The sequence below is a fragment of the Trifolium pratense genome, linkage group LG2 (assembly GCF_020283565.1).
Source record: "Trifolium pratense cultivar HEN17-A07 linkage group LG2, ARS_RC_1.1, whole genome shotgun sequence".
Lineage (NCBI taxonomy): Eukaryota > Viridiplantae > Streptophyta > Magnoliopsida > Fabales > Fabaceae > Trifolium > Trifolium pratense.
The window spans coordinates 52,443,807-52,462,368 of NC_060060.1; the positions used below are offsets into that span (position 1 = coordinate 52,443,807).

An 18,562-nucleotide genomic window follows, 5' to 3' on the forward strand; every position below is an offset into this window, starting at 1 on the left:
GCTGCCTAAAAAAATATTAACATAAATTCTATATATTGGTTTGGTTCGATTTGTCCATTGGATCTGAAAACTGGATTCGAGAACCGAACCAAACCACATCGGTTTTCGATTGGTTTGGTTCAGTTTTTGATCCGAACCATAAAAATCAGTTTTTTTCGGTTTGGATTGGATTGGATCATCAGTTTAATTGAATTTTTCTGATCCGCTTACACCCCTACACAAACCAGCTATATGCGGTAATAACTAATAAGTTCTATTGGGCTCATGAATTGTATGATGGGCCATAAAATAAGTTAACTTATCTATCACCCTCCCATGTTGAGCGAAGCCGATTTCTAAATCTAAGAATCCCTACAATATAAGAGTGAGTTCGGCACGGCGCTATCACTTTCAAACTCAAACATCACAGACCGGAAGCAGCAATCGACGGCTACCTGCAAGTAGTCGGAGCCGTTGAATCCCGGCGTTTTCTCATATACTGAAAGCTGTGCCTAAGCCCCAGGTACCTTCTTGTAGATTTGCAGTTAGCTTTAATGAAACCGGTACTAGGTTTCGTCACTTGACATTGTTGTCTTGTAATTATCTATATCAATTTGTTTGCCAATTAGTTTCTTAGTTCTCAGATTTGTTTGATTCAACTTGTACTTTTTAATATGAAATTTTCAATTTTTTATTGAAAGTCATAGTTTCTCCTTCGTCCTCTACGATGTCATATCAGTTTGTTTGCTAATTGGTTTATTAGTTGGTTCAAGTTGTAATTTAAATTTTCAATCTTTTATCGAAAGATATGAACTTTTTGCCTTCTCGTATTTGATTTTCATTGTTTCTCGTTCGTCCTCTAAGATATAGGTCAAATTCTTATTTTCAATTAAAGTTGTTATATTTAATATGAAATTCATACTTTTGATGTGTTCTAATTTACATATTTTACAACTTAGTGTAGTCATGCAAAGAAAAAAGGATTCAATTGTCTCTGCAAAGGCTACTAACCAAAGATGCAATGAAGCAAAAGGGGAAGTTGAAGGGGCAGAAAGTCATGAACTTTGCCCTTATTTTGATAATCTTCCATCCCACCTCGCTGCCAACATTTTGCTTCAACTTCCCATAAAATCTCTTCTTGTTTGTAGATGTGTGTGCAAAATCTGGAAAACAATAATTTCAGAACCACGTTTTGCTAAATTGCACTTTGAGCGATCACCATTTAGTCTCATGATTCGGACCCATCGCTTCAATCTAGTGTCAAGAACCCTGCATCTTCTTGATTGTCAGCCTGAAACATATGATTTTGGAAGCAAAAATCTTGTTAAGCTTGACTGTATGACCAAGCTTCCACTTCGTGATGGCAAATTATTTAAGGAGAAAAGGGAAAAAATCAAGAATAAATCCATGCACCCATTTCATGCTGATACATTATTTTTTAACAAATATAGTCTTGGTATTCGGGATGATAGACGATGGCGTTATTATGCTGATTGCAGGATATCTCATGATAAGTTTAATATTATTAATTCTTGCAATGGTTTGCTTTGTTTGTCTGACCCATCTACCGAAAACCCTTTAGCGATTTGCAACCCAGTCACGGGGGAGTTCATAAGACTTCCTAAAGCTACTAAGGCTCCTTTCAAATTAAACACAAATGGAGTAAGAATGAAAGGACACTCTGGTCTAGGTTTCCAACCTAAAACTAATGAATATAAGGTGATAAAAATGCGGATAAGACATGTTGAACGTGCCAAAGAATGGGTGTTTGAGCGTGTTATCCTTGAGGTAAACACACTTGGATCACCATCATGGAGGAATGTTGAAGTGGATCCTCGTATTTCTATTTTGAGCCTTGAGTATCCCACTTGTGTGAACGGCGTGTTTCATTGGATCAAACTTGATGGGCAGCAAAGGTCAATATTATGTTTTTGTTTTGAAAGTGAGAGGTTGCAGCCATTTCCTTCTCCTCCACATGTGTTCGAAAATCATAATAATGAAATTCATGATAACAGACGTATCAGCATGGGAGAGCTAAAGGGGTTTATTTACATTTGTGACTTGAATTTTTCCCTTGTTACAATGTGGGTTATGAATGAATATGGCATTGAAGAATCATGGACTAAGGCTTACAACATCGAGACTTCGTTCAATTCTCGGAGCTATTCTTTTTCATGGCGTCATGGTTTCTGCTGGCCGGTAAAACCCTTTGAAGAAGGTGCTTCCATATTTTTATATCATTCCCGCAATTGTTTAATTCACTGTGAACCTGAGAAATGTGAACCTGAGAAATATCGACGCAAGGTTTTTCAAATTCGTGGGGCTTGTTCAGCACTTATTGATGTAATTCCACATATTCCAAGTCTAATCTCACTTAAGGATGTCGTGAAAGGAGACAATATTGAGGTGCTGAGCATTCATTCAAGGTAAGACTTTTTAGCTTTTAATATTTTATTTTTGTCTTAAATATACATTTTGTCCGTCATGCAAATATAGAGAATTTGGATTTTTGTCCTTGTAGATTTTTTCTTTTAAAATATGCCCGTGCAAAAATAAAATTGTTTTAAAAAAGTCACTTTGGTAGATCTCTTACTTATTTGGAGAATTTGAGCCCATGTGTTGTTAACAATAAAGAGAGTGAAAGCAGCTAGGGTTTCAATAATATCAGAATAATATTACTTAGATAAGGATTACAAAGAGAATATATAATAATATCTAATGGACTATTGCTAACATAAAAACCCAATAACAAAAGTCTTATTATCCACTAGGTTTGATCTAGTGGTGAGAGATTTGGGTAGTATGCATGAGGTTCTGGGTTCGATCCTCTGCTCTGTTGTAAACCAAAAAAAAAAGAAGTCTTATTATCCAACGGCTGTCAAGCTGTTGCGTGTTGACAATGTACTAATGATATATGTGGCATTTGTGACTGATTTAAACAATTTATTTAAAAATAATAAGAAATTACACAAAAACATTATATATTTAATTTATATTTAAATATATATTAATGAAATTAAAAATAAAAGGTGGCATTTGTGACTGATTTAAACAATTTATTTAAAAATAATAAGAAATTACACAAAAACATTATATATTTAATTTATATTTAAATATATATATTAATGAAATTAAAAATAAAAGGAGGAATTTAGGGTTGCAACACCACTTTCAGCAAGAAATTAGATCCGGGTTTGATGCCCCCATCCTGACCATTTTATTTCACCCAACAACAAAATCCCCTCTTTACTCAACCTAACTTCCACCCTATGTGACCCAACCAACCTAAGATTTCATCTTTTCACCACTATTCAGAACCAAATTCGATTTCGAAATGTTTGCAACCGCAATAGAGACAAGACTTCCGGAGATTAATATCAATGTTATGGGGGGATGCAACGGCGAGATCGCCGGGGATGAGGATTAGACTGTGGTCGGCCAAAATGTAGAAGGTGAATTCGACGGAGGAGTTGTGGTCGATGAATGTGATGGGATGAGTTTTACTCGAAGATGGTGATGGAAAGGAAGAAGAATAGAAACCCTTTCTATTTTAATCTTTTAAAAAAAGATGGTTTAAATTAAAATAAAAAAGAAACATTTTCTGATCTATTATTTTATAATTATTTAAATGCCACATGTATTAGTCCTGCACAGTCAACATATGCTACCTAGGCTCAAATTGGCCAGATCAACAAGAAATTTACCAAAAGAACTTTTTCAATTTTTTTTTTAATTTTTAGTAAAAGAAAAAGAGAAATTATTTTACGAGGACCAAAGTCCAAGTTCATTATATCTTTAAATGTATACTAGTTTAGAGACCCTTGCATTCGCAAAGGTCCATTGACAAAATTTGTTATAAAATATTGCTAATTTGATTGATGATATTTACAGTAATTTAGTAAATTTGAAAGTAATTTAACTTTTTTTTTTTGGTCTAGTAGCCTAGTGACTAGAGAATCCACCTCAAAGGTGAATAAGTGGAGTGTTCGAAGTTCAAACCCCGGTTCCCGATGTCTCTACTAATTGAGCAAAGCTCACGGGGACAAAAATAAATAACTTTATTATATTACTAGCGTCCAGACGGGCACGCGTCCGCTCTTTTTTGTTTTGTTATAATTATGTGCCCGTTTGTGTGATATGTATTTTATATTTTGAATTAAATGTAAAAACACATTAAGTGAAAAAACACCTTAAATGACAAAATGAGGATCAAAATTTGCAATAACAATATGGTTGGGTAGCCATTAGTGTCTATTTTTTTTAAAAAAAGAAATGAGAACTAAAATATCAATTATTTTAAGTAGGAAAAAAAAATGCACTTAAACATATTTCCATGGGAAGCATATAGTTTAACAATCCTGCAATGAAGAAATGTATAAACTTCGCAAATAATGTGACAATCAATCCTGCCCACCTTATTAACTTTGACAAACACAAAATTTAAAAATGTTTATGATATTACTAGCGTCCTTATGCAAGTAGTATTAAGTATTAACTTTGACAAACACAAAATAATAGTTATTTATTTTGCGAAGTTATTAACTCTGAAAATCCTGCCACCTTATCAATCGACGGCTACCTGCAAGTAGTTGATTTTTATTAGAGTAAAATTACATAGATGATAGGAAATTTGAAATATTACTAAAACCGATAATGACAAATTAGTAAACTTGGTAGTAAAATTGTTTATGTTTCTATGTTCCTATTTTTATGCATATCATTTTTTTATTGTATTTTTTTAATATTTTTTTAGTGCAATTACAATGAAAGATATAAAACTTGGAATACGGTTAGAACAACTAAGGGTAAACTAGTAAATTTAGTAGAAATTAATTTTATTATATTATAGAAGTAGATTTAAGTCTTTATTATAGTGCATTTGTATCTAGTGTTTCTTTAAAAACCATTGTAATAAATTTTAGGCTAAATTACACTTTTACTCCTTATGCAAAAGGATGGCCCCACTGGATTTGACCAAGTAACGCACATGTGACAAGTGACTCACATGACATGTCAACATGGCTTGCCACATAGATTGATGTGACATGTGAATCATTGTTTGGGTGACAAGGTATGCTGATGCGACATGTGAGTCTTTTGCCGCATGTGCGTTGACTTGGTCAGGGGCCAAAATTGCAAGCTTGTGTAAGTTAACAGGCCAGAAATGCAATTTAGCTTAAATTTTAATCACAAGACAAGTAGTATTCAAAGAGACATGTGAGTTTCCCTATGTTATCACTTATATTTATCTTTCTATTTTGGCATTCTATACGGAGAAAAGAAGACTTGTACGTACAAATCTTCTCACTTAAGATAGTAAATTTTCATATATCAATCAATTGCTTAAATAACTAATCTCTTTATGGTATATATTATAAATTTTAGTTTTTTGTTACCTCCATATTTAATTTCATCCTTGGCTTTGATATTGAATGTTAAAACAATCATGTGGACACAATCTTTCATTACTAATTACCTCTTAGGAATTTCCTTTACATTTTCCCTAGAGGACGAGAAAATGGACAGTTGTTGTAATGTCAGCTATGAAGTACGGACACCTCTATGATTAGGCGTGTTGCGGTGTCCGACATTCGTACGACACCGTGTCGGATAGCTCAGATCGGTGTCCAAAAAAATCAATTTTTCTTTTACTGTGACACTCCTTTGATCGGCGTCGGACACCTGTAAGACACTCGTAAGAACGTGTTGGACAAGTGTCCCAATTTTTTTTTTTTTTTTGCTTATACTCTCCTTAGACACATATCAGACACATCCACAAAAATTAAAAATGTGTCGAAACAACATTATTGATCAATTAACTTCCCCAACTTAGATTTATATGTATATGTATATGTATATATTTTGATTCTCAATTTATATATTTTATATACATGGTAGCGGTGTCGGTGTCCTATATTTTTAGGTTAGTGGTGTCTTGGTGTTTGTGTCAGAGTGCGTGCTTCTTATAATGTCAGTTTATGTATCTAATTTATTTTCCAAGTAGTAAATAGTTTCCGGAGACTATTCCATCCCCTGCAAATTGTAGTTTTTAGCTAACTTATCCATTGTTCCCTAATACTAATACTGTTGTAATTTATAAAGGTATGCTGAGTATAAAATGTCGGAAGAAAATGAAGTTCTTTTCTTGGCGAAATGGTTTACTCGAGACTTGGTAAGTAAACGCTCTTCGTCATCTTATGTGACTTTATAAATACACTTTCTCATCTTATGGTTCCTAGGATTTTAGCCACGTTACTTAGGCATTGTTATTTAATATTGGTGTTATTTTGTATAGGTGTCCAAAGTTGAAACGGCATGAAGAAAATGAAGATCTTGACGTGATAAGTAACCCTCCCTCCTCCGGTAGTGAGGCTTTTGGCGAAGAGTACAACTACTAAGAATATTTTGCATACAGTAGGAATGGTTATGCTAAATTATAAACTTATGATTAGGCTAGTTGTCATTTTTGAAAAGAAATAGATGTTTTAAGTTGCAAATGACGTACTTTTTGTAAACTTTAATCTAGACTAGATGTTCATGTTGCAAATTATAAGTTATGATTTACGAGATTAAAATGTGTCCAACTTTAATCTCAAATAAAGTTATGATTAGGATTAGGCTAGTTGTGTCCGACTTTAATCTACCACGCCTCCAAATGACGCTTCATTTACCGATCAGCTACTTCCAATGTCGGATTTAGATTCACGGCAGTTGATAAAAGCCTATGTACAATCACTGAAGTCAAAATTTATCAACCGCTGGATTCATCCAACCATCAAGAAGCTTTCATCGCTTATTAAAAAAAAGCTTTCACTAGGCAGAAACACTATGCTTACTTAAATGGTTTTATATTGTGATTTGATTTGTATTTGTGAATTAGAAAAATTGGCTGCTATAAAATACTTGGATCAAGGATTTAATGGTTGAATATGAAACTTGAATTTATAGATATGGACAATGTGGAGTTTCAATAGCATGAATTTAAAGTAAAGTGGTTTGGTGGTTGCTATATGAAGAGATTAAATATTCATATTAGTACTGTTTATGAATATTTTCTCTCATCCCTTTTATAAATAAATAAATAAACCAACAGTGGTTTAAATTGAGTTGTAACTGCATGATTAATTTCTCTTGATGGATTCATGTTGGTTTTGACATGAATATGTAAGCCTTTTTTATCGGTTGAATCTTTCTTCAATAGTGGACAATGACTTTGTTGAAGTTTGAGTTCTTAAAATAGTGGTTGCAACTATTTTGTGTAGGTATATGAAACATTTCTTGCAAATTGCAATAATGATACTTATATTGTCTGGAGCATTAGGCTGCTATGGTAAGATACTATATATTCTTTGGTTTCCCTTATGAGTAACTATCTCATGGTTTACAATTCATCAAGTCAGTTATTTTATTCTCCATCAATTGTTTATAGGTCTCCTTTTATTCATCAAATTATTATGTAAAGTAGGATTGGAGAATTCTTCATCAGAAATGTGGAAAGTTTCTTGCAAAACTAATTAATGATTGTTAATTGCATTTACACTTGCTCTCTATATGTTGTGTTAGGATGTATTACAAAACATATATAGAAACCAGTGTTGAGTTAAGAGACAATCCAATAGACTCTAAATTATTCAATGATGCAGTCAAGATTTTTGTTTGTTATATTTGTATATTTAAATATATATACTTTCACTATTTCATAATCACTTCTATCTAATTTTTGAAATTATATCTTTAAATAAGCTAGCTATTTGAAGAGATATTTCACAAACTCACATTTTGGTGAGTTATATATTATCAATGTCAATATACATATTGTATGCCAAGTTATCACAGGTGAAACAAAACTCCTAAAATGCATTGTTCTTAGAGAATCTTAGTAAGGTATATGTCACTAGCTATGATTATGTGAGACAAATTTTGATTAATTAAGGTAGGGATAAGAGGGAACAAGATATCCTGCTGTAAAAGTTTCACGCAGTTTCACGCGGTTTTGAATCTCAGCCGTCCGATCATAAATGAATGGTTCAGATTACAAACAGTTGATTTTAGTAATATATAATCTGGACCGTCTGATTTTAATCTAACGGCCAAGATCCAAAACCGCGTGAAACTGCGTGCAAAATGCACTGCAGCAAATCCAGATCCGGATAAGAGGATCTTCAAAGCAAATATTGTTGAAAAATGAATTAATATTCAAATTTTTCAGCTTAGTTTATTTGTTCTTTATATGCTTCAGGGCCTCTGGTAGAAAGTTGGAGCAATATATATATATATATATATATATATATATGGGGTTTTCTAACTTAGACCCTAGTTAGGTCTAAGTTAGCAAGGTGCACCTTTTGAGTTGGACCAAAATACCCATTCTTTTAATTTTTGAAAGAATAGAGCAACAGGGGCATTTCTGTAATTTTACATTAAAAAAAAAATAACAACACGCGCCCCACCTTCTTAAACAATTAATAGACGTGGATCCAGTGTCGCGCGCGTACGGAAGGACCATGGTTACAGACCGTTGATTTCCATCAGACAGCCAAGATGTGATCTCATTAAGACTGTCTGATCAATCAGACAGCCCAGATCATCCTGATCTGTCAGATCATCCTGTCTGCGCCACACTAGAATATAAGCTGGAGAGAGAAAATTTTGCTTTTGAAAAAGGCAGCCACGTGTCAGCATATGAATGGGTCTGCGTGATTTTTTTCATTTTATACTTTAAACTCGATTATTTCGTCGTAAATTAATTTTTTATTTTTTATTTTTTATACCAAAATTCATAATTTTTTTTCTCTACAAATAGAGACTTGGTTCGTTTGATTTGGACACCGAAAAAAAAACGCAATTTTTCACTACTTTAAACTCGATTATTTCGTCGTAAATTAATTTTTTATTTTTTATTTTTTATACCAAAATTCATAATTTTTTTTTCCCTACAAATAGAGACTTGGTTCGTTTGATTTGGACACCGGAATCCTTCTGAAACCATTTATATGGTAGAATGGTTTCAGAGAGTTGTAATCTGAAACCATTTTGCTGGTAGAATGGTTTCAGTAAGTTGATTATTAGTTATTTGCTTCTGAAACCATTTAGCTTGTAGAATGGTTGCACATAGTTGTATTCTGAAACCATTTTACTGGTAGAATGGTTTCAGTGAGTAATTTATTAATTGTGTTTGCTTCTGAAACCATTTATCTGGTAGAATGGTTTCAGAGAGTTGTAATCTGAAACCATTTTGCTGGTAGAATGGTTTCAGTAAGTTGATTATTAGTTATTTGCTTCTGAAACCATTTAGCTTGTAGAATGGTTGCACATAGTTGTATTCTGAAACCATTTTACTGGTAGAATGGTTTCAGTGAGTAATTTATTAATTGTGTTTGCTTCTGAAACCATTTATCTGGTAGAATGGTTTCAGAGAGTTGTAATCTGAAACCATTTTGCTGGTAGAATGGTTTCAGTAAGTTGATTATTAGTTATTTGCTTCTGAAACCATTTAGCTTGTAGAATGATTGCACATAGTTTGCTTCTGAAACCATTTATCTGGTACAATGGTTTCAGAGAGTTGTAATCTGAAACCATTTTGCTGGTAGAATGGTTTCAGTAAGTTGATTATTAGTTATTTGCTTCTGAAACCATTTAGCTTGTAGAATGGTTGCACATAGTTGTATTCTGAAACCATTTTACTGGTAGAATGGTTTCAGTGAGTAATTTATTAATTGTGTTTACTTCTGAAACCATTTATCTGGTAGAATGGTTTCAGAGAGTTGTAATCTGAAACCATTTTGCTGGTAGAATGGTTTCAGTAAGTTGATTATTAGTTATTTGCTTCTGAAACCATTTAGCTTGTAGAATGATTGCACATAGTTGTATTCTGAAACCATTTATCTGGTACAATGGTTTCAGAGAGTTGTAATCTGAAACCATTTTGCTGGTAGAATGGTTTCAGTAAGTTGATTATTAGTTATTTGCTTCTGAAACCATTTAGCTTGTAGAATGGTTGCACATAGTTGTATTCTGAAACCATTTTACTGGTAGAATGGTTTCAGTGAGTAATTTATTAATTGTGTTTGCTTCTGAAACCATTTATCTGGTAGAATGGTTTCAGAGAGTTGTAATCTGAAACCATTTTGCTGGTAGAATGGTTTCAGTAAGTTGATTATCAGTTATTTGATGAGATTAAGGTAGTGAAAAATTGGGTTTTTTTTTTCTGTGTCCAAATCAAACGAACCAAGTCTCTATTTGTAGAGAAAAAAAAATTATGAATTTTGGTATAAAAAATAAAAAATAAAAAATTAATTTACGACGAAATAATCGAGTTTAAAGTAGTGAAAAATTGCGTTTTTTTTTCGGTGTCCAAATCAAACAAACCAAGTCTCTATTTGTAGAGAAAAAAAAATTATGAATTTTGGTATAAAAAATAAAAAATAAAAAATTAATTTACGACGAAATAATCGAGTTTAAAGTATAAAATGGAAAAAAATTAACGCAGCCAATCACATCATGACACGTGGCCTGCCTTTTTCAGAATTTTCTCTCTCCGCGTCATCCAGCAAGCACCACGCGCGTTTGTCGGCGCGTGTGATGCACGCGCGCTGATCTTGGCCACTAACACGCTGCCACGTGTCCTGGGGGGGAAAAAGAAGTGGGGGCGCGTGTACTGTTGCGTAAAATTACAGAAATGCCCCTGTTGCTCTATTCTTCCAAAAAATTAAAAAATGGGTATTTTTGTCCAACTCAAAAGGTGCACCTTGCTAATTTAGACCCAACTGGGTCTAAATTAGCAGCCCCCTATATATATATATATATATATATATATATATATATATATATATATATATATATATATATATATATATCATGAATTGCTATGGATACTATGTTTCACTTATTCAAGATTAAAGACATATTTATACATTTGTTATTAGTTTTTTTATTAGTTAATCTTTTGACTAATTTTTATTGATTCATGATGCAGGGAACCTCAACACTTGATAAATGCTCCGTCTAAAAAATCTTTTCAAGAAAACCAGAAGTTCCAATCACATATACTTTATATTATGTAAATGTGAGTATGATAATAATTTAAGACTGAGTTAGTATATAACTTCTTAGTGATTCAGATTTTTTACGCTTTCAACATAGCTTAGATTTCTTGGTGAAGCACATGCTACGTAATATATGATTCAAATTTTAAGTTGTTGCATTGCAGAACAAGCTATGTGTAAATTTTTTAAGTATATGAGTGATACATATGAGAGCAATGTTTGTATATTTCACATTTATTTTTTGTTGTATGGCCTCTAAAGCTCAATCATACACAAGAATATCAACATCTAATAAAAAATGAAAGTTTTATTATGATAGCATAACCAATTAGTTTGGAATTGTCAAATATTCACAATTTATTAATGTCACATATATTCTATTTGCTCAAACAAATTCACAATTTATTAATGTCACATATATGACCCGTGCGAACGCATTGATAATTTGTGAAATTTTTTTTTTGTCAAATATTATTTAGGATACAATTTTTCTTTACACTAAACATTTATATTAATTAACATTGTTATCATTTATATTTTTTTCAACGTGTTACTTTAATATTTTATCTATGTTGTGGACTAATGCACGTGAATTACAATTTTTATAATTACATAAAATAGTTTAAATAAAAATCAAGTTTAATAAATCGTTGTTTACAATTTATATACTTACCAGAATAGACAACACAGATCACACAAACGGGTACGGAACGTGCCCGTTTGGCCACTAGTGATACATAAGTTAACAACTTTTGTTCATGATAAAAAATTAGTTTCATATAATTTTGTAATGAATTTTTTTTAGAAAGTATCAAAGCTACAAAATGCGAAAATAAAAAATGAAGACCTCATGCTTACTACTCAAACCTTTTACTACTAGACTAAATGTAGTGGTTTATTTTAAGGAAAATATTGAAATCTTCCCCGTTTTCCTCTTTTTTGATGCATTTAATTTAACTAGTAGTCAGACGGACACGTTCCGTCTGTGTGATCCGTTTTTTCTATTTTACTAGTAAAAAATTATATTCTAGATTTTTCATATACATCTACATTTTTTTTTAAGTAAAGAAGTTATTGAAGTTAAGAAAATATAGAAGTTATAAAGTATAGCAGTTATAGAAGTTAAGTAAAAAAAGAGCAAAAACAAATTTAAAAAACAAAGAAAAAAATTGTTAAGAGTATTTATGGTATTTTAAAAAAAAGGCTGTGTTTTGTTGTTTTTATTATTAGTATATATAGATATAGATATAAATTTAATTTAAAATTTAAATTTCTCAGTTGGTGTTGCATTGCGTGATCATTTTCTGCGTTGAGACCTTGATATGCATTCTCAATAAAATTCGTCTCTGCTCTCTCATTGGTTCTCATATAACCGTTTTTCTCTCTCTCATTTCTTATCTATTCTCTCTTTTTCATTTCATTCTCCTCTATCTCTTTCTCTCTGCGTTGGTTTCCACTTTCTTCTACAACACTATGGCTTCAACTCCACCTCCACCAGATTCTCATCCTCAGCCTTCTTATTCAAGTAACTCCGATGATCTTTTTCCCTTTTACTTGTTGATTATATGAAAATCTTGGTAATTATAATCAAATTATTATAATGATAGGTTTTAGGGTTTATTTACAAACATTTTGAGATTCTCATCCTCAACCTTATTATTCAAGTATCTCCGATGATCTTTTTCCCTTTTACTTGTTGATTATACGAAAATCCTTGGTAATTATAATCAAATTATTATAATGATAGGTTTTAGGGTTTATCATTTTGTGCTTTTACAAACATTTTGAGATTCTCATCCTCAACCTTCTTATTCATGTAGCTCCGATGATCTTTTTCTCTTTTACTTGTTGATTATATGAAAATCCTTGGTAATTATAATGAAATTATTATAATGATAGGTTTTAGGGTTTATCATTGTAGAATTTCCGAAATGTCTGTTGTGCATCTCTCTAATGTATGTGGAATATATATTATTAATTGCTCTGTTATGGATGTGTATGAATGAGAGTGTCTGGTTTGCTTTGTGTTTTTATATGATTCTCTTTTGGTAAACTATGGTAGATATATAGAGTATTAGAAAGAGAGAGATGCTTGTTGTATGAGTTACATATACCTTGACTTAAATATGTTGGAAAACTTTTGCATGCGCTACAAAACTAATAGTGGAAATTTCTGCTTACTAACAGGGGAGCGTTATTTGGAGGCTATTTTACTTGAGGCTGATAAGCTGAAAAATTCTGAGGAAGCTTATCAACTTGTTTTTTCGACTGCACTTGCCACTTCTCTTTGGCATGATCAAAACTTGGGATGGCCTATATTGGAGTTTGAAGGGAGGGATGCGCTTCTGGAAAAAGCCTTGTTATTTGCAAGTGATGTGTCAAGCAAATTTCGTGATTGTGCAATTGAGGAAGCTAAGCTACTATCATCATCAATTGATCCCAGCATTTTTGAAATAGTGAATAATATGAAAGCTTTTCGCACGCATGATTCTTTTAGAGGGATAACACTGTGTTTGAAGAAACTTTTGGATTTTCATTGTAATGAAGATCTCTCTGAATACGATTGGCCGGAGAATATGTTTGGGTTTGATGATAATTGTATTGAAGACATGATGATGAATAGGAAGCTTTCTCTTGAGACATTTATTTACTGTTGGACATGTTTGAAGAAAAACATGGAGGCTTTAGTAAACTGTCTTGGCAGTGAGTTCAATGGTGACAGTGAGATTGACAGGTTTGTATTGAGCTACTTGGGTGTGTGGAATCTGGATGGCACTTATGTTCTGCTCATGCCTGAAGCCAAGTGGGTGGAGGAGCTGGCCGATAAAAGTCTAAAGAGAAATGGAAGTCTAGTCTCAGTTGACTTTGAAGATTTGGTTACTTCTGCTGGGAGAATTTGGATTGAAGAAATGTCAGTTTTTGCAATGACTTGTTGCGACCAACTTGAGAGCATTGCTGATTTTTTATATCAGAAAAAGTATCCTTCTAAAGCTCTTTGCTTCATGACATTTCTGCACATATTTGAGGTGATTCGATTTCTCAAACCGTATCTGCGTAGGCTTCAACATACAGAAGCATTAACAATGTATGAGCAGCTTCGGAAACGCGCCGTTCATGTGTTTTATGTATTGGTCAATCCTTTGGGTTGGGATACATCGATGACCAAAGACATGGCTTTGGCAAGGAAAAGTGAAGCTTGTTTAGTGGTTGCCACAGAATATATGCGTGAAAAAATAAAGGGAAAAAATAGATTGAATGAAAGTGACATGGCACTTGTTGCCCAAATGGTGCTTTCCACTCCAAATTTGAGAAAAGAGGTTTATATAAATCTTCAAAAGAAATTAAAAAACAATGAGGTATGGTATAATTTCATTGGAACATATGTAGAAGAGGTCAGTGAATTAAACCAATTGTTGTCACTTTATGAAGTGGTTAAGCATACCAAGATGTGTAGTAAGTGGAAGGATCAAGAAGAAAGAGTAATGTCTTATCGCCAAATGTACATGATTGAGAGGCTTCTAACCTTAACATCACTTGCCAAGGGTACAAGCTACCTTACTAAGTCAAATTTGGCAGACTTGATTGTTCAGTATGATGAACAATCAAGCTTAAGATTGAGTTCCTTGGGTAGTATAAAAGCTAATCAATTGGAGGACATACTCATGTTCTTTGCCAAATTTTTGGTTGAGTTTACTAAAAACTTAAATTTGTTCCCGGTTGAAGACTTATGTTGTCTTACTTTAAGAGCAGTTGTTTGGGCTTGTTTACTCTATCTTACCTTTGGAGGAGAACACTTAGATTTCTTGAAGTGTATGTTGCTGGATGACAATATAACTTCTCATTTGCCATCAACCTTTAAGAAAGCTTTGGAAATAAGAAGGAAAGAGGATATCATTGATGTAAAAATGGTTGCTAGAGCATTCCAAAAGCTTAACAATCCTTTGATGCTGATTCAAAGCTTAAGGAAAGAGGATAACTCAGTAACTATTTTATATGCTGATTCAGATTCAGATTCAACCTTTGATGCTGGTAGCTCTTGCTTTTGGGATGCTCTGCAGGACTGTTCTTCAAAGATCTCACATATTCAGGTAAGGGACTCTTTTATTTTTTGTTTGATTTAGTATATGTTTGTAAGGGCCTGTTTGATTGTTTAATTGTTTTGTCAATTTAGAAATTTTTGGATCGAATGCTCCCATTGTTGTCTTCGTCTGTTCAAGACCCGATTTGCATAGCCAATCAATGTCAAATGCGGGAATTCACCCGGCTGATAGGTGAAATGGAGCAACTTCATGAAGAAGTTAAACATAGGTGATATAATTAACTTACATGCCAATTTTTTTTAATGCCAATTAGTTTGTTTCTTACTCATGTTATTGTGTTGTGTGTATATACTTTTAGTCCCTGCTGTATGGATTTGGTGGTCAAGATCTCAAAGACAATACTTTTAAGACGATCAAGAATGACTGGCATTTTGGATCAACATATCTTGTTGTGTAAAAAGAATGACGCCGATGAAGAAGAAGAATGGGAGACTGAAACTGATGAAGAAAATGAAGAGGTGAAAAACGATTACAAATACGAAGGAGACTTCAATACTGATGATGATGAATGGTAGACCATGTATATTCTGATAAAACAATTTAAAGTTCATATAAAACAATTTCTTGTGGTTGTATATTCTGATGAATGGTAGACTTCAATACTTTCTAGCTGTTCATATAAAACAATTTTTAGTGATCAATCCCTGCACCGAGTTGGGATGTTTTCCTTTAACTTCAAAATCCCTTAGTATCTTTATTATTTTGTATAATTTGTTTCTATTTTTAAATTTAACCATTTTAAGTTCCTCCCTCAAATATTTTATTGAAATATTTTATGGATGAAAGCTTGGAACAGATGATGATAGGTTGAAATTTGGTGCACAACCAAAATTAGGCAAGTTTTGAGGATGTTGGTTGGAAAATTGATTTGGATTTGGATAATTGTTGGAATTTTGATAACTGTTAGGATTTGGATAATTGTTGGGATTTTGATAGCCAAATGGAAAATTAGAAGAATTTTGGGTGTTGAAATTATTATTGGGATCCATTTCACACAAAAAAAAAAAGACTAAAACTTCAAATTAAACACTAATAGAAAGATAAACAAGATTAAGATAGTGAAAAACTTGATTTTTTTTTAAGATCATTATATTGATCATATATATGTGACTCGTGTGACAAGTATCAAATGGGGTATAACCTATGAGCCAACTTAGTCCAACCCATGTCACCGACAGATTAGCTCAAAAAAATGCTCATATTTTCTTGAGTTGTTTTGATCCGGATCACTTTAACTAAGGAGTCAAAGTGCATCTAATTAATTTAAACTTTTACGTGAGTACAAAATAAATAACCATGCATACTAATAGGACAAAATTGTGAAACTACTTAGATTTTTTTTATCGCAAATGCATGCTAAATAGTGTTTTTAGACACTCTTTAAATCTTTAAATAATACTAATATTTTATAAAAAGAAAATTATAAAATATGTGAAGTCAATCTGAAATGTTCAATATTTTAAATAGACTTTTTAAAAAATGTTCCAAAAATATTGTTCAGCAATATTTTTATATATATTCTTTTTTTTTGAACAAGCCAAAATGAGATATATATAAACAAAAAGTCTTCTTAGCACAAGACGTGCCAAGAACGACCAGATAAAGTTACACTAGAGTCAAAGAAATACAATAACCAAAAGAAACTATACAAGGCCCAGACAAAGCATAGGACTAGACCACCAACTATGGCAGTTCAAAGCTAAAGTACTACTCGTCGCTTTCAACCACCTGTAGGAAAAAATCTTGATCTTGTCCAACATATGATGCACTGAGTTTGTTGAGCCTCTGAACAATCTATGGTTTCTTTCGGTCCATACAACCCACACAACAGCAAGCCATATAAGCTGCATGAAAGAACGTTGTGCTCGAAGACCCCCTGCTGAACCTGTAAACTGAACAAAGTGATCGGAAAGAGTCTGAGCAGTCACCAGAGAAGAGCCAATCCAGGAGCTGACAAGAGACCAAAGGGCACCAAAAGTGCTGCAAGAAAGGAATAAGTGATGAGCCGACTCAACCCCTCCGCAGCCAGAAACACAATGATGGGCCGCCTCAGATAAGATCCCTCGAGTAACCAGGTTTGCTTTGGTAGGTAACCTGTCCCGCAAGAGTCGCCATGCAAAGATAGAAACCTTCAAAGGAACCTGGCGGTGCCAAATAAGACCTGACGCAACATCCAAAGTAACTGCATCCCGCGTCGTCAAAAACAGATATGCTCCACGAACAGTATAACCATCAGCCAAGTCAGACTGCCACTGCCACCTATCGGAAACATGATCCTGCAAAGAGAGGGTAAAAAGTAAAGTCTGACATTCCCCCAGCATCTCCTCCTCCCACGCCCTCAACTGACGCCTCCACACCCACGCCTCCCCTCCAACCCCCCATCCATGCATAAACATCTCAGCCACCGTGGCCGATTTATTTTCTGCTAGATCAAACAGCCTCCCAAACCGCTCCCGCAAAGAGGTCCCATCCACCCAAGGATCAGTCCAAAAGAAAGTATCGGACCCATCCCCCACCTTTCTCGAAACATACTCTCTGAACCACCCTCCCCCTGCCTCACCTCCACCATCCCGAATATGCGCCAACTCCCTCCACCATGTCGACCCACGAGCTCCACCCTCACACAGCCTGCCTCTCTCCACCCCGTAACGACCTGCCAACACTCGGAACCACAAACCCTCTCTATCCACTAGCATCCTCCAACACCACTTGCCTAACAGGGCTAAGTTAAACTCCCTCAACTGCCTAACCCCCAAACCCCCGTACTCCTTACGTAAACAAATAGTTTTCCAGTTAATCCAAGATATTTTCCTATCATCCTTACTCCCCCCCCCAAAAAAATTTAATCAAAATAGATTCGATAGAAGAAATAGTACCTGATGGAGCTTTAAAGAAGGAAAGAGCATAGACAGGCAGAGAGGTCAGAACGGATTTAAGCAGAACTAGACGACCACCAAAAGAAAGAAAGCGACTCCTCAAACCCGACAAACGATTCTTCAAACGGTCCAAAACCGGTTCCCAAAAACCTAAACGCCTCGGATCACCCCCAATAGGAAGACCCAAATAAAGGAAATGAATCTTTCTCACTTTACAACAGAGAGCTGACGCCGCCTCACCTAACCAAGAATCAGGGATGTTAACCCCAACTAGCATGCTTTTTATATATATTCTTAAAATTGTTGTTGTCTCTAGTTAGAGACGTTGTACCCAAAAAAGAGAGTAGAGACATACGTTTAATTATCATGTTGACTGTTAAATAATTGTATTGGAATTTGGTTGAAAGCAACTATGTTTAGAAAAAGTAAGGTTGCTTTAATTTTTGTTTTTGAAAAGGAAGATTTTGAAGTGAATTTTATTTTTTGGGGTATATAGTGATATTTTTTTTTTTTTATAAAGAGGGAAAAATTATTTTTAATAAAATGGTCTAATAATAGTATT

General features: G+C 33.6%; 3 protein-coding genes across 5 annotated transcripts; 2 read left to right on the forward strand and 1 right to left on the reverse strand.

The window, feature by feature from the left end:
* The first annotated feature begins 273 nt into the window (after positions 1-273).
* LOC123905475 (putative F-box protein At1g53550) lies at positions 274-6,532 on the forward strand. 2 transcript variants are annotated; one of them, XM_045955094.1, is made up of 4 exons: positions 274-502; positions 944-2,405; positions 6,082-6,151; positions 6,275-6,532. In XM_045955094.1, the coding sequence occupies exons 2-4, from the start codon at positions 946-948 to the stop codon at positions 6,296-6,298; spliced, it is 1,554 nt and encodes a 517-aa protein (XP_045811050.1). In that variant the 5' UTR covers positions 274-502; positions 944-945; the 3' UTR covers positions 6,299-6,532. The 2 variants fall into 2 exon arrangements, with proteins under 2 accessions (XP_045811050.1, XP_045811049.1); XM_045955093.1 differs by having other exon boundaries at positions 291-502; positions 939-2,405.
* Positions 6,533-10,900: 4,368 nt separating this feature from the next.
* On the forward strand, positions 10,901-15,797 carry LOC123905472. Of its 2 annotated transcripts, none has more exons than XM_045955087.1 (4): positions 10,901-11,044; positions 13,212-15,112; positions 15,196-15,332; positions 15,423-15,797. In XM_045955087.1, the coding sequence occupies exons 1-4, from the start codon at positions 10,975-10,977 to the stop codon at positions 15,637-15,639; spliced, it is 2,325 nt and encodes a 774-aa protein (XP_045811043.1). In that variant the 5' UTR covers positions 10,901-10,974; the 3' UTR covers positions 15,640-15,797. The 2 variants fall into 2 exon arrangements, with proteins under 2 accessions (XP_045811043.1, XP_045811044.1); XM_045955088.1 differs by lacking the exon at positions 10,901-11,044 and adding an exon at positions 12,307-12,549.
* A 1,034-nt stretch (positions 15,798-16,831) lies between these two features.
* On the reverse strand, positions 16,832-18,264 carry LOC123904919. The gene is made up of 3 exons (XM_045954520.1): positions 18,001-18,264; positions 16,942-17,400; positions 16,832-16,852 (listed from the first exon to the last, which is right to left on the reverse strand). Exons 1-3 carry the CDS (start codon positions 18,028-18,030, stop codon positions 16,832-16,834), a joined length of 510 nt encoding a protein of 169 aa, XP_045810476.1. The 5' UTR covers positions 18,031-18,264.
* Between the last annotated feature and the right edge of the window lie 298 nt (positions 18,265-18,562).